Raw genomic sequence first — 26,649 nt, forward strand, 5'->3', positions numbered from 1 at the left:
CCTACGTTTCATGCCTGCTATCTGGTTTCAACATAAAAAAACGCAATGTTTTTATTGGTAATAAAATACAAATGCTATATGCCTCCAGTAGAGTTAAGGTCTTTCTCATTTCTCAGACGGTTCATTTCTCATTGCTATAATTTTGACTCCATTATTTTAAACGAAATACCTCCGTTTTTTGTGCATTTTAATTTGTTTACATCAGTTCCATGTAGATCGTCTTTTCTACAGTAGGGGGCAGCATTTGTTCAGAAATTGCAGATTCCTTGAAAGATACGTGTAGCGTTTTTGAAGCAATTATAGTCATTTAAACTTTAGACCTATTGAAAAGTAACCGCTTTATTGATAGAAAGCAGTAGGTTTAATATTATCCTTTCACAAGTAAAACAATGCCTAGTAATTGTTTCAGGTTGAACAAAATTCGGAAAGCAAATTACTGTAGATTTTTATAATTTTTATTTTTAAAAACCGCACGCCACACTCATCTGGTATATTTCCAGATTTTTCTGCCGATTTCGAGAAAAGTGACAACGGATGAGTGCAAAATTGAATACAAAGACTAGCATTTGCGTATTGCACGAATTATATAAGATTTTACCATGAGTAGTGTCCTCGGCAAGGAATTTAGTGAAAAGAATCTAAACGAAGTTTTGGGAAAGTAGAAAAATTCATGTGCGGGGAGAAAGGCTAGCCAGCTAACTATAAAAACAGCAACAGAGAATGATAAGCAGTGCTTCCAGTGTGAGCTGGAAGTAGAACATGGACAGCGACCTCCATGGTCGCTGTCCACGGTACTGAAATTCAGTATATTAGGCTACGCAAACCCAGTTTTACGGGGGATATTCAGGGTAGAGATTTTAGTAATAGTGCTATTGTGGCCGTACGTAATAAATTAACATACTATCCAATCATTTACCGTACGTTGTCAAATTAAGAGTATTGTTTTACTTCCGATTGATTAATTATAGCTGCATTTCTCGATTGAAGATTTTATTATTAATACGCTTACGTCTAAATGACGTTGATGCGGCTGATTTATACAAATGCCGGGGTCCAGGTTACCGTGAGCCGCCGTATCACGCATACGTTTGAGTCTCGTACACGATGTCCTTATTTCCCTAGATTCAACGCAGAAATCGTGAAATGCTAAATAAAGACGTTCTACTAATATCCCCCGCATTTAAAGCATACCGGCGCGAATTACGCACGCACCGACCCCGCCGGTCGCTGCTTCTCCTTTAAGAGGTTGGACCCGGGGAGGGGGGGGTGGTTAGGTCTACGTCATCGGCGTGCAAAGGCTGCCGGTGACATTCAGTAACCCGGTCACAGAAGCAGGCAGCGCCGTGCATGGAGATCCCCGCAAGCTGAAACGCATCGCCAAGGCTTCACTGCATCCGCGGGGACGACACGAAACACGGCGCACATCCCTGTCTCAGCACCATGTCTGTAGCCGGGCTGAAGAAGCAGTTCCACAAAGCCACTCAGGTATGTGCGCGCTATGGGGGCTTATATATGCGCGTGAAACGTGCGCGGAATAGAGGCAATTAGTTTCGGATGACATCGCTCGCGGGCATTTTATTAACTCATGAGAAAATTCGGGCAGCGGCCATTTAAATCGAATATTTTAAGGACTACCTTATTAATCGATTATTTGTAATATATATAGATATATATATAACATATATGTCGCCGGCCCGTGTCTCAGCGAATGATGTAATACATATTTTAACGTTTTATCTCCCTGGCGTGTTAGATCTCTGTATTATTATGATTATTATTATAATATTGAATTAAACTGCGGAATTATAAATAAGGATGCGTCACGATCGACATAATTGGTGGAATGAAAATGTCTCAAGAAACGAAGCTTTCTACCCTTCAGATGACATTCAGTAACTGAAAAAGTAATGAAATACTATAACATCGGTAGACATAGAAAACGTGTAAAATTATACAGGCACTTCTTGTGGACTGACTCCATTCGGTATAAAGAGCTGTTTTTAACGTAAGCAGAAGGGCAAGTTATGTGCTATTTGCGTCTGTCGCAACGGAAAGTCCCACTTCTGCGGTTTGCGGTTGTTGCTTATTATTCTGTTATGCGTATTTTTTTTAGATATTAAGCTAACTGCTTCCAAAGTGGGCAGATCCGTTTTGTTGTTATACAGCTATGCTGCTGTTTATGTGTTTTTGTAGTTGTTTTTTTTCCTCCTTGGAGGAGCAGGCTTATTTGGGACACTATGTCCATATTATCAAACAGCCTGCCATAATGTGAGGTCATGAAGTAGGCTGAAAAATCGATATATAAAATATCCAATATGTTTTGTCATTTTTAATTTGTTAACTGGAAATCGGGACAAATTACAGCAGACATCAATAGGAAGCTATTGTATAGTAGTCTATTTATTTATTGCATGATGGTAAATAATTAAATAGACACAAATCAGACGTCACACTGCCAAACGTGACGTAGAGCCTGGACGAATTACAAGTCCCAAGCATACATGTGAACAAGGACACGGCGACTTGAAATTCGAACCGCTCAGTATTCATTTAAGGCAAGACAGCCTGTTTTTCGCCCTGCGTCCATCCTGTCCGGCGGAATGCGCCGTCATTTCGCTGCTGAATCCCGGGGAGCGGCGATTCTGCTTCGTTTGTTACAGGCGAAGTCAGAGAGATGCATGTCCAGAGGGGTGCACGTGCTGTCACCACGGCGGCAGCGGGTTGCACCGTCGCATTTGATACGGAGGGTGATATTTAAAACGGGCCGCCGCCGTTGCGCGCATCGGTGGCGCCTCCGGAGTGCATCGACGCTGGGTGGTGGACATGTTGTTAACGGCCGGCAACAGACCCCCCCCCCCCACACACACACGCACACACATTTCTCTCGGCAGTCACCCCAGACTGTCATTTAATCGATAACAGTATACACTGTCCCTTCTTGAAGACCTGGGTGGAGTTGCGGTCCTTGTCTGTCTGTAGGCCCCCGACTCCTTGGTGACAGAAGGGGTCACGCTGTCCCTGACGCTGTTAATCCCACACAAATCTCAGCTGTCCAGCAGGACACTGTAATCTGCTAACACTCTAGGGCTGCAATGAACAGTGGAGACAATGGGAGGGTATGTGAGTGTGGGGGGGGGGGGGGGAGGAGGTAAACCTTAAATTTAAGGACGAGTACTTTTATTTTCTCATGGGTGTTGATTCTGAAGGACTCGTGTGATCTTTCTGTACAGAATCCCCCATCTTGTTTTTCCTCTAAAGCTGTATTTAGACGTTTCGGGTGCAGATGTCTCTTGCTGTGAGGTTCTTTATCCTGATAGTGGCCTGCCCTCAGAATGGGCATCAGGATGAGACGCTGAATAGAATGCCTTCCGGAATACGCCGCTGATTTTACAGTGGAAACAATAAGACACTCCAGAACTCACTGGTTAGTCATCTGGGCTGACAGCAGCGAGTTTTCCCACTTTGAGCCTGTCTGTAGGTCTCACTGGAACGTTTATGGATCGTGTGTGGGGAGCATGTTGTGTTGCTGGGAAAGAGATATCCTCCGTGTTCTGCCAAGCTGGGCCGTAAAATCCGGTCAACCGCATCACGGCAGTATGGTGGACTCTCCCCTGTCCAGACCTGTCGTGATAAAGGAGCAATTTCAGACGGGCAGAAGCCTAATAAATCGCTGTTATTGCGAAACGCACGTCGCGGGAAGGGGCACCCTGCGATCCGAAGGTCGGCCGGGAATCGAAGCGTGACGCAAACTGGGAAGCGACTGTATTGCCTCCCAGTGCAGCCAGAGTATCCGATGGTGACCTTTGCTCCGTGTTTGCGTGACATAGGTCTCGGTATCTAAGGTGTCCGAGGCTGAGAATTCCTCTGTCTGTTTACTTGTGAGCTGTGTAGATGTTGCACTGACGCCATGGAAACGTTGGAAACCCTTCGCACGCTGAGTGTCCCTGGATAAAGTCTCTCAGCATATGAAGCTCAGAGCCTAACATGGTGCTTACGTTTTTAACATAACAACCACTCACCTTTACCGCGCTCTGCCCCGGGTGCGAGACTCCCTGTCACCTATCTCCAGCCAGACTCTCCTGTGACCTCTCTGCTTATACCTACGCACATCACCACCACTGGAGCAGTTTATATACCACAGTGATAATGGTACAGTCCAAGTCGCCTCCTGCTTGGTAGGTTGGTATGCTCCAAAGCAGCGCCATCATCCTTTTTCATTTTCATTTTTTATTTATGGTTTAAAAACAAAGCAGATAATGGAATTAGGAAAGAGAGTTTTCATCAGATTTTGCAGGGCTGCAAGGATTGTGAGACAGGAACTGCTACACAATGTATCAGTTTAATCGAAGCGAAGTGTCCCCACATTGTATTGTCAAAAGGCTATGGGTGCAAATTTGATAACATGGCGATATGCTAAATGATTGAAAGGTGACTGACTGATTATAAATGAATGTAGAATGAATTAATGATTACATGATTAAAGGGAATTAGCGAGAATGTGAAAACACAGATGTGTCTCTCGCTGATCTGAAATAGCTTTCTTTACAAAGGGTTTTATCTTTCAAACTGTGCGCTGTACACAAATATATTCTCCTATCACATGGCTGTCAGGAATGAGACGTATAATGTCCTTTATCTCTGCTAGGCCAAAGATTACGGCTGAGTGATGCGGTTTTCATCTCTGAGTATTTCTTCCCGACTGTACGTCCTAAGATAAAGTGTCTTGGGTGCAGTGCGATACAAGAGGCGACAAACTGGAGTTTTGTCGCTTTGAGAATGTGATGCAGACCCCGAAACCCATCCCCGGAAATCCCACATGGGTTCTCCCAAGGTGAGCTCGTGACGATTGGAGCTTTCGCTCCCCTCTTCACCTAGCAGGAGCTCATATCAGATTCTAGCTCATGCCTTGCTTTGGCAGCCGATATAACAGAATCCGCAGCCTCTGAATGGAGCTGAGAGGTGCTCTCTCGCCTCGCAGATTTCGGCGTGTAATCCTGCCTGGGGGGGGGTTCGGTCTCAGGACTAAGACAAAGAGCTTCTCAGCCAGTAGCCGCAAGAGAGACACTTATAGATCTGAAAACTGCACAGCACTTTGCCCAGTTGGCTGAACTGGTGGAAGATTTCTTTTTTTTTTTTTGTGAGTTTTGAGGTCCAAGGGTTTGTCAGAGCAGAGCTTACAAACTTGGATATACTTCTTCATTCCTACCCCCAGAACGCTGTCTCCCACACTGCTGTGCTTGTAACTCCTGATGTGTCAGTGTTTGAATTCAAAATGGAGCGACACCTATTATCATGACCCTGGAGACTCTTGCATAAACCATCGGCAGACGCGCAGTCTGCCTCAGCGAGCACGGCTCCAGCTGGCCGCTCTCCGAATTCAGCACATCGCCGCAGGTTCAAATAAAATCTGCTGCATTTGCATATTTCATTTACGGTGTCGTTTTCTGCCGGACTGACGAGGAAAGGCAGGAGTGCTGCTTTTGACTCTGCTCTCGGGGAAATTTACAGCAGGACTGTCACGTGTCCGATTCACACATCGCACTCAGCCGCCGATGCTCGACATCAGTTTGCCGCTCGTCACGTGATCATGGCCCTAAATGCTCTCAGTGGAAGTTTACAGGCCCCGTCACTTCCTGATTGGTTGGCAGGCTGCTAACTTCTTCCTGATTGGTTGACAGGCTGCTAACTGCTTCCTGATTAGTTGACTTCTTGTATATGGCTTCTCTGACTATATCAGAATCTACAGCAAATGAAAGTACTGGATGGACGTCCTTTAATGGTTTGGGGAACCTGAACTCTACTTTTTCTGGTTTCGCCATCATCTCTCCCACTGTCTCCTTCAGCCAGCATAAGGACTGATGAATATGGACACATAATATAGATGCACCTCTCACGGAGCCCCGAACACACATTGTGGTCTGGACTGAACGGGGGTGGGGGTGGGGGTGGGGGTGGCCCTGTGCCCGATCCCCACAGTCTTCTGCACCAGTTCTCCCAGGGAGCCATGGTTGATTTTTTTCCCCCCAAGGCAAAGCTCCAGGATACCGCTTTGCTTCCCACGTGCGGGCGATCTGCTTCAACGCCCATCGCGAGCCAAAAAGCACCTCCTCGGGGACTTTTTAGTTGCCTGGAAGAGGATTTCCACAAACCCATAATTCTTAATTAGAATTAGCACTCAATCTTTAAATACTTCCTGCTAAGTGAATATCAGCTCTTTCAATAGGCATGTAACATTACTGTATTAAATAGTGACATAAATAGATGTATAGATACCATATACTAGATCTTTCGGACTTAAGAGCACAAATCTAGGTTACTATTCATCTTAGAGGCTCAAAGATTTCTACTTGCCTGTCACTAAATAGGAAATACATAAAATAAACGTAAGGCGAGTATCACCTTTTTAGCAAATATCTTGCATAATGGCTTCCTGCACTTGGTTGAAGCAGTCAGGCTTTTAGATTCGCAGCTCGCGGCAGCATTTCGGCGTGATTCGATTGTGCTGCACTGCTCCGGCGCGTGAGGCAGCCTCAGGGTGGATTCCTGAAAGCTGCGACGCCGCATGCAGGTAACGCTGCCGCAGCCCGGCAGGTGCGCCGCATAGGGGCAGGGCGATCGCATTAGGGGCTGGCAGACAGGCTCCCGCATCCCCGCACAGGCCTCGGCGAAGGAGAACAAGAGTAACGAGTCGATTTATTTGACCCATTTAAGCAAAACCTGAACCGCGTAACAACCTGCGCTGTCCTAGAGATTTTTAGTGTGTAAAATTCACAAATACAATGGACATGTAAGCTTGGGGGGGAAAGCGCTAAGAGTTAGGTGTAGGATGATTTGAGTGTTCAGCCTGCGGTTAATGTTTACAGTAAACATCGCCTGAGGGTTGGCTCGCCCTGCCGGTCCGCTGCTGTAAGCTAACAGTGGCGGAGTGACATGAAGGTCTGGTGAAGAGGCTGTGGAGCGTCTGGTGTCTGAGCTGTGTCCCTCCTCCTACTGAGAACTGCCATGTTTCCCTGGGCATATGTGGGGTAGGTTGCGGCTTCAAATCTACCAGATTGGCCTCTTCCGGACTGGTCTCCGTGTGCCCAAGCCAAGCTTCTGAGAAGGGGGCAAAGATTATATATAAGCAGGACCTGTGGGCTAATCAGCCGGCTTCCAGACACCCGACTCGCCGTTAGGAGCGGCGACCGTAACGGACACCGAAGACCAGACTCGGTGTGTCGGCGTGACCACACACTCGACCTTGACCGAGTGTATCATCACCACACCAGCTGCTCATTTTATATCCCAGACTGACCATCCGGGGTGGGAGGTCTCACCAAGGAGGCCTCCGTGATTATCGCAGCATATTTAAAAAACAGGGAATATTCATCGCTGTATCTTTGATGGTTCTGATCAATGGCCGATACCTAGTTCACTACCAGTCTTAATAAAGCACCCTATTGCTTTGTATTACACTTACCGATAATATCACCGATTTATACAGACTTATTTCTCACTCGAAGAGGAGGGTCACCGGGATTGACCCAGCAACCTTCTGGTGTGTTGAACAAAATGTGGTGTTCTCTCTGTTCGGGGCTGATGTCACTCCCTTTTCATTGGACGGGAGCTTAGTGGAGATTAAGTTATTCCCCATTCCCCTTGCCTGCTCAGCCAATAGCTCTCAGGACAGGAGGAAGATGCCCGTATATGGCGGGAACAAAAGATACGCGGGTTACGCAAACAGTATCCCCGGGGCCTTTAACTCTGCATTTTTATTACCCATGGCATCAGGAATTCCCATAAATTCTTCAGGTCAGCCCAGGGTTCCTCGAAGGCTTTGTCACATGAACCAGTTCTGCCCGGATACAATGTTTTAATTTTAAACCTTGAGCAGTGTGTTAAAGGGTTTTGAGCTCCTGGTTGTTGACACTGTGTATAAATAAACACCCCCCTCCCCCCCACCATCATGAAGATTGTTCTGAGGAACAATTATACGTTATGATTCTGCTCTCCTCTAATGGCACACGCCCCGACGAGCACAGAATCGATGGCCCTTTTTTATTGGCCGGCAAGTCCGGCCACGGAGAGAGGCTGACATTTACGAGCACCCCCCTGTTGTTGTTGTGTAGCTGGCGGCCTCTCTGCTCCTAGTGGTCGGTGTGTGAACTGCGCTTCTTGAGTCCAGCGCTCCTGGACCAGAGAAGAGGCTGAGAGAAACTCTGTCTGCATATGGGATGAGAGCGCAATGTGTGGTTGTACATGAGAAGGCAACAGATTTCTGCCAGATTACGGTTTGGGTTTGCTGTTTACTGCTTCTTAGTACAGGTTCTCCTTCACTTAGGATGAGACTGCATTCCCAAGAAGTGTAAAATATCACAAAATAAATAAATAAATAGGAAATAAATGACTACTGTCATTGAATAAGTAAATAAATAATTACTATAACTAACTAAATACCAGTAACTGAAAAGCAAATGAAGGAATACGTGTGTATTTGGGTAAACAGGGAAAAAAAACCGTGTAATACTTTACACACAGCCTGAGATGTTTACGTTCGCGATCGCTACGGAGACCGGAAACGTGGCTGGCTGGATGCTGCCATCTGCCCGGCATCAGCAGGAAGTATTGAATGGCATATCGCTAGCCTAGGAACAGATCAGGATTCAAAGTCTGATGAGTACTGAATGTGAATATCGCACCATTGTGAAGTTGAAATATCGTTAAGTCGAACCATTGTTAAGCGAGGAGCTTCTGTATACTGATTTATTTAATATAAGTTGACTCAAAATGTGATAAACAGTATGAAAGCTTTGTTAGGGGGTTACCATTGGTGCTTTGGGCGGTGTGTGGTTCAGTGGGTTAGCATGCTGTGCCTTGGATCGGATGGTCGCTGGTTCAAATCCCAGGATTGGCAGAGTGATTTCAGCTGGGCAAGACCCTTAACCCCTACTTGGTCCAAAGGGTGTTTGGCTGTGCTTTCTTAAATTGACATTACTTCGAATCACAGCATCTGCTTAATAAATAAAATGTAATGTAAACGTAACCCAGTTGAGGGTGGTTAGAAAACAGTCAAGCTTCAAACAGACAGCAGATGTCTTATTTGCCCCCCAGGAGCACAGAAAGACTGCCTTCAGATTCCCCTAAATGCAATGGAGTCTTCGGCTGTCCAGCCCCCCACCCCCACCCCCGACAAATGAGGGCCAGCAGCTGTTAAGGAAAGACATTAATAATACGGTAGAGGGAGAATCGTTTGCCAGGGGTCTTGGCAGAAAATCAAGTCCGCTCTCAAGGACTGCAATTCACTGGAAAATGCCCGGCATCCAGAGGAAAGTAAAGAAGGGACTGGGAGGGAGCTGTCCGTCACGTTCCCGTCACGCCAGGTACAGTGAGGTGGTTACCGTGACACCCGTGTGGATGGAGTGGGGTCTGTGCACGGCTCTCCTTCACAAACGGGCTGGTTAGTATGAGCTGCAGAGTTCTTCTACGCTATAGTGATTCAGCCAGTTTTCTGTCCGAGCTCCACCGCACTGGGGGTAATTGAGAACCAGCCGGGGGGGGGGGGATTTCCGCGGTGTGTAGAGCGAGCCTTCACTGGCTTCCCCAGGTGACTTCATTTTATACGCAGATAAGCGTCACCCCCCCCCCCAGGGAAGGACATGAGAAAGGTCAGGCATTCAGGCAGGACAGCTCACGGGTCCTCAGCCCTCGCTGAGCGACATGCTGCTCTCCTGGATGAGGGTCACGCGCCCATGTGAACATGCCCCGTCAAACACATAGAATCCCTGGCAGGAACACCAGTCGCATGGTACGCCGTAGGCAATCTGCTGCTTCTGCCTGCCGCACTCTGTAGTCAGAGCTGGCAATCTGCTGCTTCTGCCTGCCGCACTTTGTAGTCAGAGCAGGTCTGAGATCAGCTTCACATCGAACAGGGTAAGATTTCAGTCTCTCGCTACAATGAAGTGACCCAGATAGAGGGAAGTTACCTTCACATGGCGGGCAAACAGGGTCCTGTATTTAAAGAATATATGGTTCTAAGTATGTTAGTAGGTAAACAGAAAGGTGGGATTATTTTTTTGTACGAGGATTTAGCATCTCTTGTGTTAGGCTACAGTAAATGATTAATCACGAAATGGTGACCCAACCCTGTCACTCCCCTGCCGTTAACATGAAGCCACTCGCTTGACATGGATCCTGGAGGTTAAAGGTCACCTCCCATTCACCTGCCGTGTTTCCCTCCCCCCCCGTGTCAGTGAGTCATGGAGCAGTTGAGCCGCATCTCCTTGCCGGCATCAAAGGCTGATTCCGAGGCTATTTTTAGCGCGGCAGTAGACTTCGCTTGAACAGCTCCGGCCGAAGGGTAATTCCTCTCCCACGTCGAGCATCTGGGCCGCCTATGTACGCCTGACTCGCTGTGAGGTTCCGGAGCGGACCAGTCACATTCAAACCACAGTTTCGTTTGCGTCAGGAGGTGGCAAACCCTCCACAGAGGCGGTGAGGGTGAGATGGCCGGGTCCATATTAGAATAGGAGCATCCTCCCCTCCCCCTAGACACTGGCCTGCCTCCTCCCTGCCTCCTGTCCAATCAGATCCCTCTTTACATTCCAGCTGCGTGCAGGAATCCCACATAGGCCGGACCGCCACCGCTGCCTTACGTAAGAGCCCAGGGATTATGGACACCGCATGCCCGTGTTACGCAGCGCTGCCGATGATGCATTCGCTCTCCTCCTGTTTATTCTTTACCCTGTTTTTTTTTGCTGATACCTTACAAGTCACCAGAACGTCACTGATTCCGGAGGTATTTCGAGGCTGTTTACCAAGGCGTTGTTTGTTTACAGTGTATAGTATTAGAGAGGGTTGAGTTCTGGTCTGTGATGATGGGTTTCCTCTTACCAGATATGGTATGGTCGTAAACGGTACGTACCAAGTGTGTGGATTGGATATCTCTCATATCTCCGGTGCTGGCGGTAAATCCATCGCAGCCCCCCGTTATCTGACATTCAAGAGTCACGTGTCCCCCTGAATCCAGACTGACTAATTTTTTGGATTTTAATATTTACTCCAAGATGTGCCAGACGAAAATTAATCGCCCTGTTGAAAAGGGCCGTGAGAGAAGCGACTCTCAGTAAATCTTGTCACATTAAGATGACTGATGACTCACTTCTTCTGTGCTCTGAATTTCTTGGTCCTGCAGTGTTTTTTTTTTTTGCAGAGACATTTAAAGCAAAAGTGCTTGTGAATATTGTGTTTCCCCACCATCCAGTAAAACGTGATAATGTTGTTTTAGTACTAAGAAACGCATACTAGCTCTCCGGAAGTATAAAACTCTCCATCCCACGTTAATCAACAATATAGAAGTATATCGTATTCTTCTCTTTCAAAATCTGTAACATTTATGTGTCATTTGTTACCCACAGAGTGTAGCTATTTCCAGACTTCATTGTCTGTGCTTTTTTACTTTTTTATAATCCTCTGATTGGTTCCAGAGGAGAGGTGTAACAAAGATTAGAGTGGGCAAAGTCACACTATGCGCCGTGACGGGGCCAGGCGGTGAAAATAACCGAAAAAACCTCGGGGAATGGTGCGTTTTTACGCGGGATGCTGGCCGCCTCGGTCACACTCAGCCGTGCTGGAAGAGCGCCGCCCCAGGGGCTTATGCAAGCACTTCCTGCTGCATTTTTTGGAAAAGAAGGGTGTCCCTGCTGTGAGCCCCATCTGACGCTGCTGAGTGCAGGAGGGGGGGGGGGGGGGGTGGACTGGCTTGCAGTAGGGATTTTGAGGCCACGATATTCACCTCCTCATAACTGCAAGCCCCCGTCTCTCTGCTCATTTCACAGTAATCATACTCCTAGTGCGCCCCCTAGCTGACTGGCAGGGTTAGTTCTGATATTTATGCCCAGGCTGCACACTTTTGGATCAGAACTGGAGAATTGGACCGGGGGGGGTTGTATGGGTAATGGGCCAAGACCAGATGAAGGCAGTGCGGGCCAGGCAGCTGCGTGACTCACACTGTACTCTCCTGCCCGTGTGGCACTCCTATATGGGCGCAGGCGTTCACAGCTTCCAGAACATTCTTGTTACCCCTCCCGTCGTCCTTCAGAGTACAAAGCTAAAATGCGTTCCCCTCTTCAGCTGGGTTGTCTTCTTCTGGGATGGACAAAAGGCGATTAAACGCAGGATTAAGAGCTTTTCTGCTCTAGGAGGCAAATGTAATTCTGAAACGCTGCCTTTTCTGAAGTTACAGGGCTGTGTTTCTGACAGGTAATGAAGCTCAGCTTCAGGGAACACTGTCCAGACTCATTACACGGGCACACTAAATCATTAAATAGCTCGAATGGCCCTTACTTCATTGTAAAGTTTTCCAGAACTACAGAGCAATTCAGTCTGTGAAGAAACGATTCTGCACTGTGCAGCCCAAAGATGCAGCTTTTCTAAAGCACACATGAATCCACCATGTATTCCAACTCAGCCGCATCCTGGGAGAGAATGTAAAAGCCACCAATGAAGGACTTTAAATTCTAAAAGATTCTGCCACTAGTAAAGACATCAGCTTTGACTTGGGCTTAATTCCCCTATTCTTCATATTCTCTGAATGGTTTATGCTTCTGTCAATCTAACACTTGTCCTATTGTAGGATACTGAACAATTGCGTGCGGGCCAATAAAACATCTTGCTGTTGTATGTGTAATGGAGCATGTCCATTTTGATTGGTCGCTTAAAGAATGAAGGCGGGGACACGTAGAAGCAGAGGACAGTGACCCATGGATTCAAGTCTTCTGCTTTTAAATCAAGGCTACCTCATTATCCAGGGACTGCTGGTTGGCTCCTTAACGTGGGGACTGGATCCCATTGCCTTAATTCATAAAGCTTTAGAACATCACTGTTAGGGTTTCAGAGGTGTACTGTGCCCTAAAAAATCCCCAGATACCCCCCCAAACTGTTCCAGTCACATCAGGTACTTTAGAAAGCGAAAGTATTTCTGTTGTTTTAGAGCAGGGGTGGCCAATCTTACCTAGAAAGGGTCGTTGTGTGTGCAGGTTTTCGCTGCGACTCCCAAATCAGATTGCTAATTAGAGGACTGATTGGCTGAAGAGTCCTCACACCTGGGTTTGAGCAGCTGACCTAAAGGTTACCCCAAAAACCCGCATACACACCGGCCCTTTGCGGATAAGACTGGCCACCCCTGTTTTAGAGCAAAGCATCACATGAACAAATGGATGTTGAGCTAAATGATGTAAAACTGTCAGTAAGAAAATCCATCTTATTACCGCTGGATGTGAATCTGCCCCGTTTCACGTAAACCCTGGATTAACAAAGACAAGCTTAGACCCCCAGAGCCCCCTCAGTGGATAATCTTCCCATCCCATTCCAGCGAGCTCCTCACCATTGGGAAAGCTGAGTGGTGCCCTGAAATGGGACAGTCCTCACTGCGTTATCTGAAGTCCCCAGAGAGGAATCGTTCTTAACTTGTGATTTTCCGATGCACATGGTAACAGGCTTGTGACACAGATTAAAATAAAGAACTAGCAAGGCCAGTGGGCAGAATACTGCAGTATGGGGCCTGTTTCGTAACAGGGACGTGGATCATTGGCAGTCTTCTGTCACAACGTTCATCTTGTTCATGAGTGATCCTCTTAGTCACTCCTTGACATCATCCTTTGAGGGATCTCAGGGGCGAGTGAGGATTTTATGTGAAGACACTGCTTTGTCCATTGAATTGCTCTTGGATGAGAATATATTCTAGCTGCATGGATGGATAGATGGATATAGGATCATTTTCTGGGTTACTAACCAAACACTTTTGCTGGTTATGTGTACCATGATCTAGTTACACCACCCGAGAAAGTGGAAAGTGGACATTCATCCTCGGGAACCGAATAAAAAGCCTCTCTGCTAACCTGCTTTTGGGCAGACATACCTCTAACTTTTCTGTGTGGGTTAATGCCAGTTCAATTCGAGCTACTTCCATTGAGCTCAGTGCCTCTTGCCATTGGGTTCCTGGTTCAGTCAGCCCTAGCTACCATGTCAGAATGCATTACCTCCTAAAACGGGCCTACGGAAGCTGCAAGGCCAGTCTGACCTCCAGACGTTACCAAAGCCATTTAAGTTCCAAGATCACGTCCTTAATATCATATTCCCTTTTGGGATAAATGAACCTTAATTCTGCCACGGGGCCTCTCTGGGACGGGACAGCCCACAACATCAGAGAGTTAATATGTCCAGGGTGCTGAATAAGAGCACGGGGTTAAATTTTGGGGTTTAAAATGTGCAGGTTCCATAGTGCTTCTTGGTCATTTGAGTCTTGAATTCCTATGTTTTTTTTTGACAATCCAGAAAGTGAGTGAGAAGGTTGGAGGAGCAGAAGGGACCAAATTGGACGATGAATTCATGGACATGGAAAAGGTAGGAGCTCTTCAGCTTGTTTTCAGCTCATAGGAGTTTTACTTATACAAAAATGTATAAGAAGGAAAAATGATTTGTTCAGAGAGATAACCAATCAGGGTGTAGAGGGCGGTGGGTCCAAGCAGCTAGAGGAGGTGGGACCAAGACATCTGATTGGTTGGACCCACCACTTGGCCTGACTGGTTATCTCTACATACTAATTATTTTTCCTTCTGTCCTTACAAACATTTTTGTGTGTGTAAGCCTCCCATGAGATTGTTTTCACCTTTGCAGAAGACATTCATGGTGAGCAGGGAGCTCTGGGTTCTCCAGAGTGAGTCTGGTGCATGTTCACTGTCTCTTTACTCTAAAAGGCACCTTAACCAAAGTGAAGGTTAAGTCTCAGTCCGTATATGAGAACTACACGTTTGGGACACTCACTTTTGATCTCACCTTACTTACTCATACATTTATACTGTAAAACTAAACAATAAAGGACAGCACATTTTGTCAGATCCATGTTATGCCGCTGGGTGATTTGTCTCTCTGAGAAGTTCATCAAGCCTTAGTGACATACTTTCAGCAGACATTTATTTTGGATTTGAGGGCATTCTGGGGACATTAACACGTCAAAACGTCTCACACATTCTCTTTCGTCCTTGGCTGTAGAAAGTGGACGTCACCGCTAGAGCAGTGTTAGATATAATGACCAAGACAACAGAATACCTGCAACCCAATCCAGGTAAGCCTTGTCGAATGGTCCACACAAAGGACCCATATTCCTGTGGAGCACAGTCATCTTTGGGAACTATAGACATCATTGATTCTACCTGTCTGCCTCCTCACAGCATCCAGAGCCAAGATGAGCATGATCAACTCCATGTCCAAGATCAGGGGTCAGGAGAAGGGCCCGGGGTACACACAGGCCGAAACCGTGCTTGGCGAGTCCATGCTGAAGTTCGGCAGGGAGCTGGGCGAGGATTCCAACTTTGGTATGATGATGAATGCCGTGAAGACTCTCTTGCGGATTGGTTTTGGCTTAGGTTTAACTTAACTTTCATATCAGAATTAGTAACTCAGATGGACATTACAGATCGATTCATGGACAACGTTAACAGTAAACGTTATAAATGGTAAATGGACTGCATTTATATAGCGCTTTTCTACTCCTACGAGTACTCAAAGCACTTTACATTTTATGCCTCACATTCACGCATTTACACACCGGTGGTGGAGGCTACCATGCAAGGCGCCAACCTGCTCACCGGGGGCAATTTGGGGTTCACTTTGATGGGGTCAGGAGGAACCAGGAGGAACCAGGACTCAAACCTGCAACCCTCCAGTTGCTGAACGATAGCGCTACCTCCTGCGCCACCATCTTCCCCCAAATCAAGCCTACTTAGATGTCCTACTTAGATACTGAAGATTTTAATTAATTGAAAACATTGTTTTGTCATCCTATGTCAATGGAAGGAAACGTAGAAATATTTTAGTCTGGAAGCATCTCTGCAGGCATAAAACGTGGTGGATGGACCTCATTCTGCTCTGGGTCTGAGTGTCCATTTCTTTTCTCCAGGGCTGGTTCTCTTAGACACTGGTGAGGCCATGAAAGAGCTGGGGGAGGTGAAGGACTCCCTGGACATAGAAGTGAAGCAGAACTTCATCGACCCACTGCAGAACCTCTATGACAAAGACCTGAAGGAAATACAGGTGTGGGGCCAACAAAGGAATAAGGCTGCTCCTCCTGGGTCTTTTAATGTGTCTACAAATTCAACATAAAAAAATATTTTAATTAAGAATAAAAATGATCAGTGTAGGACCCTTGTCTCACACCTCCAGGGTTGGGGCATGAATCCCAAGCCTACTCTGCCTGTGAGACACTTGCCTGTCCTCTCCACAATACATATGTTTCCTCTTGGGCTATCTGGCGTTTCTAACTCACCTGCAGTGTGTCACTATGGGTGCCCATGTATGCATGGACCTGTCGTGCAATGAACTGCAGGTTCGATCGCTGATACAAACCCCAGCCACTCCCCCAGTCTGGTCCAAAATAACTAGTTCAAGGATGGTTACTTTTAAAGTAAGATGGTTGTCAACAGCATACTTTAGAAGACAACGTACATGAATTCATTAAGATTACTGAACTAATTCAGATGGTTCCTCTGCAAAAATGCTACTCAACGAAGGCTAATAGGCCAGAGCAGGGAATCTTACCAGCTAAATGAAGGTTTGAACTGAACCCTGGGGCCAACGGGACACTTGACCAACAGGAGCACATGCTGAAATGACTGTACCCTGTCATTTCAGCACCACCTGAAGAAGCTGGAGGGTCGGCGACTCGACTTTGACTACAAGAAGAAGAGACAGGGCAAAGTGCAGGAAGATGAGATCAAGCAAGCCCTGGAAAAGTTTGACGACTCCAAAGAGATCGCCGAGCAGAGCATGTTCAATTTGCTAGAAAGTGATGTAAGGATTTTTATTTTGGCCTTGTGATGCCCTAGTCTGCCATCTTCATGTTTGGCACCTTTCCTACTTGTCAGAAGGTCATGTTTTGCATCCATTAAAGTCTCTTCCCTTTCAGCTGAAACCATGGCAACCATGGCCCTCGCCTTGTGCACTGGCGTGAAGCGATGATGTATGTCCTTATCACACCTTGTCAAGCAAAGCTCTGATTGTCTGAAGGTCTGTTCTGAAGAGTTCCGGAGAGATTTTCTGCTGCTCGAGATGCTTGAAATCTTCCACATTTTGACCTACCACCGCTTCCTTCTTTTAACACGACCTAGAACCTAAGGATGCTGCGATCGCGTCAGCTGACAGGGTTGAGTCACATGACAAATGCAGCATGGAGAGATGCTTCCCCACATTGCCCGGAGTATTAGGCCTTGGCACGAAGTGAGAACACAGTCAGATGAGCGTAACAGTCCACCCGTGCTTCTTGTATTTGTGTTAGCAGATCGAGCAGGTGAGCCAGCTGGCCGCACTGGTGCAGGCCCAGCTGGACTACCACAGACAGGCATCTGAGATCCTGCAGCAGCTCAACGGCAAGATCGAGAACAGGTCCGTCTTTCAATGACCCTCCTCAGAGCAAGGCCAAGTCCAGGGAGTCCTTCCACTGTGCCCCAGTCGCCCCATATTGCTAAGAATGCCCTGATCCACTTTTGTGGTACCCAGATTCTATCTGATCCATTCAGTATTTATATATGGCAATTTCGAGTCTGGATCCGATCTTTGGTGTTGGTGGATTCTTTGTATTTGTACTTCTTACAGTAATCTTTGTTATGATTTTTCGGCGGCCGCCTAATTGTTTGTTGTAATAACATTCTGCTGTTACCTCCTCTTGAGAGGATGGCTTTGCAAACATTGCTGGTAGCTGTCGGGCTGCTTCGAGTCGGCAGTTTAAAGAATTTCCACACGGCTGACATCCCGATAGTTTGCAGTTGTGAGCCATGTGCCTCAGGCTTACTGTAGTGTGTGACAGAACCTTATAATCTGCACAACTGGTGAATATTTGGCAGAGAGGGTAAATTAAATAGAACGGGCTTTGGATCGGACTGTGGTAGCCGATACACATCAATTAAAAAAACGCCTGGATCGACTCAAAAAGGTGCAATTAGGCATGGATAATGGGTCTTGGACAGTGGTGAAGAGACACCCTGGCTGTCTTTGCTTAACCTTCTTGCTCATATTAGGTAGATGACTCCTTCTGGCTGAGGAACCTTGTTGTCATGTCTGTTTCACTTTGCCTGAAGGATAAGAGATGCTTCTGCTAAGCCCAGGAAAGAGTACGTTCCCAAGCCCCGCACCAGCATGGACCTCTACACCAGCGAGAACCAAAATGGAGGCCCAGGCTACCAAGGCTCCGCCAAGTCTCCACGCAGGTCTCCAGGTAGATCTGTGTTTTGCAAGCATACTTTATCATCTGACAGTTTTTTGTTGTGTGTGTTGCACTTTTATTTATCTCTATACTGAATATTTACAAAACATTGCTTCTGTAGCTGAACATGAGCATGGTGCTAACAATGCACAGGCTGTGGGTTCGAATCCCAGAGTGCACACCTAAATTGTAACCCTTCAGACTACTGTAAGTCGCTTTGGATAAAAGTATTGGGTAAATGTACAATAAAGAAACGTCAGTTAAAGTAGGATTCAAAGCGTTTTCCTTCCAACTTTGAACTACTTGAAGTATTATTTGAATAATTCATCTGCAGCACCTGACATACTCTTCTGCATTTCTGGGACGTGTCTTCTGTCACCATCGTCCTCTTAACCCTGCTCCCCTCTCCCTGTCTCCCTTTGATTGCTCAGCCCCCATGGACCAGCCCTGCTGCCGTGCGCTGTATGACTTCGACCCGGAGAACGAGGGGGAGCTGGGCTTCAAGGAGGGTGACATCATCACCCTGACCAACAAGATCGACGACAACTGGTACGAGGGCATGCTGCACGGCCAATCCGGCTTCTTTCCCGTCAACTACGTGGACATCCTGGTGGCACTTCCGCACTAATCTCTCTCCGGCACGGTGACCTCGCTCACCAACGGCGCAGCTGTGAAGAAGTTAACACCTTCTGCATACAGCACAGAATATTAAAGATAAAACATAATCACACCTCACCATCAAATTAGTGTACATGTGCAGTGCATACATTAATTTCTTTTCGTTACCATTTCCCTCCCCAAAAGACATCCACAACGCCCCCACCCCACTTTTCCGCCTTTACTTGTGTTCATTTGGTTGCACCATGCGGATCACCAGTGTGTCCTCTCTTCACATGATCAAAAATGACACCAGGAACTTGCAGGCTTTGAAATGAGACATCTGGGGTGTCGAAACTACCGGATTCAGGTCTGAGAAATGCTTTTCTGAGATCGATACATTTGTGTCAATAAACATGAACCAAAAAAAATGTAAGGGTATACAATTTAGCTCTTGCATGCTCCATACGATCCCTCTGATAACGATCCCCACTGCGTTTCGCTTGTTAATATCTTTGCGGTCTGTTATTTGCACACAGAACGTTGTCGCGTCTGTGTCCCGTGTATCAATATGCTCTACCTTCATTCCTGAAATGACACCCCGCATCATTCCTGAGTTCTAAGCACATTCCACATGATGCAGGGGCTGGAACCTGACCGGAATTCAGTCAGGACTGATTGGAATGTAAGTCCCACTCCCACCTGCATGGCAGAGACACTGGAGCTGTTGCCCATGAAATTGCAACGAGTTAGGAAAAGAGTAGGTGCTTTTATGTGAAGAACCTTATCAAAAGGTAAAATTTACACTGCTTCGCAAAAGGTGTCAGTACCATGTGGTGTGTTTCTGTGCATTTCTCCTGACCACACGTATTCGTATGGGACAGTGATAGCGTACTGTGAATATTAATTTTTCAGACGTGGAATGAGATACTAATTATATAAAAATTTGTAAGTGATGTGCAAAATTTCGAGAAACACTGTCTTAAAGCAAATAACAAAACACGTCAATGGTTAAAAATGATCTATTTGTGAAACTGATCTATGTATTGTATTGTAAAGATATCATATTTTTGATTATTGACGTAACTATGTACCCTGCAGCCGAAAAAACAATGGTTTTCTTCCACTGGCTACGTGTTAGTTGAGCCAAATACTAGTTTTACCGTCATCCAGCATTCAAAGTTTTGGGTTATTCTCGAAATAAACTGTCAAAGGACCATTGTATATGTTAGGGACATACAATCAGGGGTGCCATAAAGTGGGAGGGGCGGGGATTAAAATGATTAGGACTAAGTGACAAGGGCCGATAAAAATTGGAACATGATTGGATTGGTCTGAGTTGCGGGCCCAGTTTCATATGCTTTCAACTGTTGTGGTGCCCCTGCATCCAACAAGAACAACGAAAAATCAAGGATTTTAGCAATGACTGAACAATGTACAAAAAGCATTAGCAGCTGAATCACGATGCCACCTGTTCTGTATGTCTCTCGCTGATCAGTGCTTGATACTCCTGGGTAAATTCAAGCATCTTGGAAAAACATTTACTGTATATTGGCTTCCAACACGTACTCTAGTCTTTGAGCATGTAAATGAACTTCTAAAATGGGTTAATAATTAAAAACTGTTTTGCTTTGAAGAACTGGGGGGTGTTGGGGGGGGGGTTGTGGTCACAGGATGCAGGGGGGGTGGTTTAATCATGATTATTTTGCTCCCTGTTTCTCTCAGGTATTTGTTTGCTTTATCATTTTATCTTAGTAAAAAGGAAAGAAATGGAGAAGATCGGAAGGGTGTGTAATACCGATGGTAGAAAATGAGAAAGCAAACGTTCAGGTGTAGCTGGAAATGACGTCAGGTCTGGGTTTGATATTTTCCTACCTGAGCTTGTGTTTTTTTTTTCCATTTTTTTTAACTTTCAGTATTTTTGCCCTCAGTGAGGATTGTACAGCTATTTTCACCCCCATGTCCGCATGAGCGCATTCACCATATTTTATTTATAGAAGTGCATTTGTAGACGTGTATTCTCTCTCTTTCCCTTGTCCTTGGATTAGTATTTTATTTATTTTTGTATTTTTTCCTCTCAGTCCTAAAGTGAAAGAAAATATATTGCTTGATGTGACAAATATGTGTATGTTACTTAATGAAATAAACACCAAGGCAGAGCTACGTGATCTGACACGTCGACTCTTCATTGGCACTCCGTGTCAAACGCAGTAAAATGAAGTAGGATCATGTTGAGATGTGCAATAGCAATAATTTTGCTTTCGATCCAGTTTGAACCTATACCGAAGTTGGCTGATCCCAATCCCCACATTCGCATGTGTTTTGTGTGCATAAAATGCAAATAGTGCATCACTCCATCTTCTGTAACTGCTTGTTCTATTCCGGCTTGTGGGGGGACTGGAGTCCATCCCAGAAGCCAGGGGCGTCTGCTAGGGCACTAAATGAAAATAGTGCAAAGTAATTCTGGGAAAATGTCACAATGCAATAACTTAAATTTTTTGCAATATTTTTTCATACTGGGGCAGTACCGTGGTTGTTTGCGCTGTTGCCTCCCAGCTCCGGGACCAGTGTACGAGTCTCCATTATGGCTCCATGAGTGTGGAGTTTGCATGCTCTCCCCATGTCATTGTAGGGCTACCTTGTTCTCTGCCTTGTGCCCATAGACTCCAGACCCCCTGCGACCTTGAATAGGATTAGCAGTTACAGAAAATGGATGGATATTTGGAAATTTATAAAACAACAAAAAAGACATTTCCCCAAAATAACCCATAGCCAAACAGAACTTATCAAATCAAAATACTTTATTTGTCCCCAAGGGGCAAAATCTGAGGCACATAGAGCAGTGTTACACAGACACAGAACCAGACATTAAGGAAATAGAACAAATCAAATAAAATAATCAGAAGTAATAATAATAATGATAATAATAATAATAGTAAAGAAATAAAGTGATTAATGGTTCTCAGTATATACATAAAGTGCAAAGTTTCTGTTGCAAGTAAGTTAATTAACAGACTAACAAAGATGCAAGATTGGGGAGGTCAATAGGTAGTGGGAAATGAGAACATACTTTTATGAGGTTTGCTGCATAAAGGCAGAGGGTGATAGTGGCTTCAGGTTCAGAAGTTGAACAGCTCTTATCTACCAATAGAGAATATCAGACATGCTTGTGGCGCTGCCGCGAGTTGTGCGGCACTATATTTCCTATAGTGAAAAGAGACCAATCCATGTTCCTTCTTTCCTTTTCACCCACTTTTGCTAATTTTTGTGTGATGGAGGAAAATGATTACGAATGGCTCAAGTGAGCTTATGTAAAAGTAGCGGCAGTAAGCTTTATACTGATTGTTTTACATATATAAGATATACAAAATAATCATTAAAACTGTAAAGCTTAAGTTTTGTTTCCTAAGACTGAGTAAAAAATGCTTACCGTATTTTAAATAGAAGCCTGTAGCCCAACACTAGCACTAGCGTAAAGCCCATATATACATGCATTATTAGGTAGACCATCTCATTCTGCTAACTGAAAAACTGATTCATGCAACTTCATTCATACCCAAGATTCATTTGAAATCCCGGAATAGTGTTGTATGAAAACGAGCTCCTCTCGTTTGTAAATCTCTTATGTTCTTGTGAAGTATTGTAGTTTCGGACAGTACTTTGGCGAATATTACATTTTGCGTCGTTACGAAGGTACATATTCCTTCCTATCGGTTTCCCGCGCGCAAACAACTGCACGTGCACCTTCCCTCTCCCACAGCTCGCGTGAAGCCGTACTTCTCAGTCGGGAGCAGAAACAGCAGGCGGAAGGAGAAGTAGTTCCTATCCTAACATATTGATCTGGTAATAGTTCATATCCGGTTCCCTATAATAATATACATATTTAAAACATTTAAATACCAGGTAAAAATCTGTATGTTAGCGTTAGAATCGATGTTAAAAAATGAACCATTGTGATCGAAAGAATCGATATTTCTGTATTGATCCGCACATCTTTAGGGCTAAATAACTGCAATAGATTGGAGAACATCCTTCAGTTTAGTGTTTCGGAAGTATTAGCAATTAATTAAGAAAGAAAAGGTAAAGTTCATGTTATGCCGTTTAAAATAGTTGGCGATATACACTGTTTTAAAAAGGAAACCATAAGATTATGGGAAAATAAGTAATTAAGGAAGTTCTGTGACAATTATCTGACCTCCGGGCGAGATGAATCATTCTGGAGAAGAATTTTGCTCAGAAATTAACCAAATGACGACAGTCTACCATATATCCTGGTCGAAAAGGTAGGCTTTTAGTAGTTTACCTGAACGCTTGTTAACTTACAAGTTAAAATAAAGGAGGACGCTGCAACAATTTAACGAAACGCTAAGCGGTGCTGTTACCCACCAGAATGGTCTTAGGTGTTGAATGATCTTGGTCTATTTATTGACAACCATTTTCCTGTAGTAGTATCTATCTATTTCTCAGTCATTTATCCTAGATAGGATCTCGGGTGGACCTGGAGCCTATTCCAGGCAGCACATGGCAGGGGACACAATCATACACTATGGGCGAATTAGAGACACAATTTCGGCAAAATGTATATGTTTGGACTGTGAATGCAAACTCCGCAAACCGCGCGAGGGCGGTGCGGTTAATTAGGTTATAGCCAAAACATGTAGTATAATTAAGACATATATTAAGTGCATTTAAGATGTGGGTTTATGAATATGTTGTAGTTAGATTTCTTTGTCTAAATTCTTAAATGCACACACAAACAAAATGTCCATCCTCAGTTTAGAACATTCTTTTTTGCTATGTATTTATCGGCTCCTATACCCTATAAATCAGCTAATTTCGAATAGGAGAAAATGTTTTTGTTGCATTCGAATGCACGGAAAGACAGTTTAATGAATCATTTTTATTCAATATAAAATCTGTAGTTGTGATACGTGTTACACCCACGGATTCAGCAGTGCCTTCAGTTAATATGATTCGTACAAGTAATTTATGAGGCACATTTTGTTCTGGATGTAAGAGTTTTTCGTAAACTTAAAAACAATGATCGATTCACAGCGCCATACGAGATATTGGTGGCGGCTAATCTTGTAATAAGGACGAGTCCTGGGTCACGGGAGGTTGGATCGCATTGTCATAGAGAAGATCCGTGTATGTGATCATCTTGGGGTATATTAGTTCGTTTTCACCATTTCCTACTGTACAATGTATATGTGTTGAGTCTTGGCAGACAATCCCTGGAGTGAACAGAGCTGCCAAAAATGGGTAACCTGACAGGGTGAGGAGAGACGTGGAGATTAAGTGTTACTAATACCACAATGCCTTTCTGATTCTATACTGTGTTTCGACATGAACATTTGTGTTGACAGCATGGTGTAAAGTTGAAGAGGGGAAAAAGGGGTGTTTTGTCAAGCCGAGAAAATGATAAGCCGGCACTTGGCTTTGTACTGTGAACTCAATGTACAAGTCGTTCTTAAATCTGTAAAAAGAAACATTCTCTGTTCATATCTTTTCTGCGAAATGTTTTATCTGCGGGTCCTTGGTACAGACAGCGGGAACATTCTGCCTGTTAAATCCCAGAATTCGAAAAAGGTCCCTGGTTTGATAGATGTCAGAGGGATTATGGTGAACAGAGAGTGAAGCATGGAATACATCTTAAAAGCAGGATTCGTTTAACGATGTTTTCCAGAGACCACTGATCTTTTCTGTGCTATTGTTATGTTCGTGTATTGTCTCATGCTAAAGTAATATGCTGACCATTTAATTGCTGTGTTAGCTGCCTGAAAGCTTATGGGTAAATTTGCTTTGGTGAAGAGGTGTTTGACATTATGACGGTTCTAGTCTGGACATTGTGGACGTGTGGCTCAGAGGGCTAAGCCTCTGGATCTCGGGTGATCGGATAGGCGCCGGTCCAGCCTCGGCATGTCTGTGGTTCCTTGAGCAAGACCCTTAACTCCCCCCAGCTCCCTAAGCGCTGCTGTGGGTGGTTGCGCTTCGAGGCCAGCTTGCTCTTATCTACAGAACAAGTTGGGGGAGGTTCTTTTGAGGATCAATAAAAAGTATCTATAATAATAACAATAATAATAATAGTAATATCTATTAGGAAGACTAAAATGTTTGATGTGATTGGCTTCTGTATACATTTGTAATGCAATCTGACCAAAACCTTGTAAAAACTTTAAATTGTAGCTTTGATAATGTAATCTGACTCTTAAGAAATGGTCAGAGGAGCATTGTTAGTATTCTGTCCTTTCACTTGCAATGTCCAGTTGCAGTGATCTGGAGCTCATCCTTAGGGTATATGGACTCTCTATGTCTTAGTCCACTTCGGAGAGTGTATCTGCCGTTTGTTTTGCGGTGAGTGTAGTCACCCTGGATTTATGGTAGCCAATGGGTGACTAATACATAGAACGTTTATTTCCATGACAACCACATCATGTGATGGGCGTGTGTGTTTTGTCCTCCTCCCTGAGTTCATGTTCTCACACTTGATGCAAAAGCTGTTCTGTCGGTTTTCCATGAGGTTGCAGTGTTGAGTATAAGTGTTATCTAAAGTCATCGAAACTTGGAGCTGCCTGAAACCCCTGCAGAGGTGTCCTCTAAACAGAAACGGGGACGTTTATGAGGCTGTGTTTGGCAATTGCCGCTTTTATGAGCGCAGTCATGCGTATATAAATGCCACAGGAAAGACAGGAAAGGCAGCCATTTCCCCAATCCATGAATATCAATCCTATGGGTTAATATTGGACTTGGCAGATGATTGAGTGCAAGATTTTATTTTTTAGACCCTTCAGGATAAACTTGTCAAGATTCAAAGCGTGACCAACACCACTTTTGTGCCAGTACGGTCACTAGGCAGCATGAAGTGGGCAGCCAGGCGGCCAGCCATTAAAAGTCCTTTTAAATTTCGGCTATTATGTGCCAGAAACCTACCATGCCAGTGTCATCAAAACTTTAGCATGAGCTCGTTGTTCACAACCTTTTGAAATGAAGCCATCTGCGTTGCCGGATCACTGGTGAAATCTCGCCAAACATTTCATGTTTTTACCTCGAACAGTGACAGCGATTTGTCTGCTGGCGGAATTGCAGGCGTCCGGCTGGGTAGCTCCATGTGCGATTTCTGGCAGTAGGGTTGCTATGGTGACAGAACATAGTTTCTGGGAAAAATGTCAGGCGAACTTCGCCCATTACTTCCTGCTTGTGATGTCACTATCGGCACATTTGCAGCTATTCTGTTAGCAAAGAATGATTTGGCTGAATTAATGTAAGAATCCATAAAACTATGGGAATCTGAAGTATGAAATGATCCGGACTTGAGAGATGAGTACAGATGGGACTCAGCAGGAGTAGTGCCACGTCCCGCCACCCTCACGTGTAACGAACATCCAGGGAATGCCACACCCTCCCGCACACCTCCACCGGTCACGGTCTAACACTTGGTCGACTTGCGGCACCCGTTCTCTGGCTCCCCACCCCACGGGCTGTATTGCAGAGGGCAGGCGGGGACGTGGTCCCGGGGGCCCGCCACTGCAAGACACTGCTAGCTAGCAGCCCGGCATTGTGTCTCCCTGACTCACTCATCACAGCCGCATTTCGTTTGCCTCTTCTTGTTGCCTCATTTTTCATCTCTGAATGGTGCAACCGTGTGCCCCTCACTGTAACCGACAACTGTCATGAAACGCTCAACGCGTGTCCGAAGCTCCGGCGAAGTTTATATTGAATCCCTGCTCCCCTTATCGACCCCTGCTGTGGTGTCCCTGTCCCTCAGAGAGCCAGCTGTCGGAGACGTACGTGGGCCGGGCCGTGTCATTGCCTGCCTCTTT

The 26,649-nt window shown here is 45.3% G+C and overlaps 1 protein-coding gene across 2 annotated transcripts; it reads left to right on the forward strand.

Moving 5' to 3' along the window:
- The first annotated feature begins 1,261 nt into the window (after window positions 1-1,261).
- sh3gl2a (SH3 domain containing GRB2 like 2a, endophilin A1) lies at window positions 1,262-20,468 on the forward strand. Of its 2 annotated transcripts, none has more exons than XM_048999852.1 (9): window positions 1,262-1,485; window positions 14,311-14,379; window positions 15,028-15,100; window positions 15,207-15,350; window positions 15,935-16,068; window positions 16,666-16,824; window positions 17,312-17,415; window positions 18,108-18,244; window positions 18,664-20,468. In XM_048999852.1, exons 1-9 carry the CDS (start codon window positions 1,441-1,443, stop codon window positions 18,858-18,860), a joined length of 1,062 nt encoding a protein of 353 aa, XP_048855809.1. In that variant the 5' UTR covers window positions 1,262-1,440; the 3' UTR covers window positions 18,861-20,468. The 2 variants fall into 2 exon arrangements, with proteins under 2 accessions (XP_048855809.1, XP_048855808.1); XM_048999851.1 differs by having other exon boundaries at window positions 1,264-1,485; window positions 17,309-17,415.
- Window positions 20,469-26,649: the final 6,181 nt, after the last annotated feature.

Source organism: Brienomyrus brachyistius, unplaced genomic scaffold (assembly GCF_023856365.1).
Source record: "Brienomyrus brachyistius isolate T26 unplaced genomic scaffold, BBRACH_0.4 scaffold47, whole genome shotgun sequence".
NCBI lineage: Eukaryota > Metazoa > Chordata > Actinopteri > Osteoglossiformes > Mormyridae > Brienomyrus > Brienomyrus brachyistius.

What these genes read in the sequence shown, in the direction of transcription:
- sh3gl2a (XM_048999851.1), top strand. Translation starts at nt 1,441, where the DNA reads ATGTCTGTAGCCGGGCTGAAGAAGCAGTTCCACAAAGCCACTCAG. An exon ending in GGGCGAGGATTCCAACTTTG is followed by an intron (nt 15,351 to 15,934) that starts GTATGATGATGA and finishes TCTTTTCTCCAG; the next exon opens with GGCTGGTTCTCTTAGACACT. An exon ending in AACGGCAAGATCGAGAACAG is followed by an intron (nt 17,416 to 18,107) that starts GTCCGTCTTTCA and finishes CTTTGCCTGAAG; the next exon opens with GATAAGAGATGCTTCTGCTA.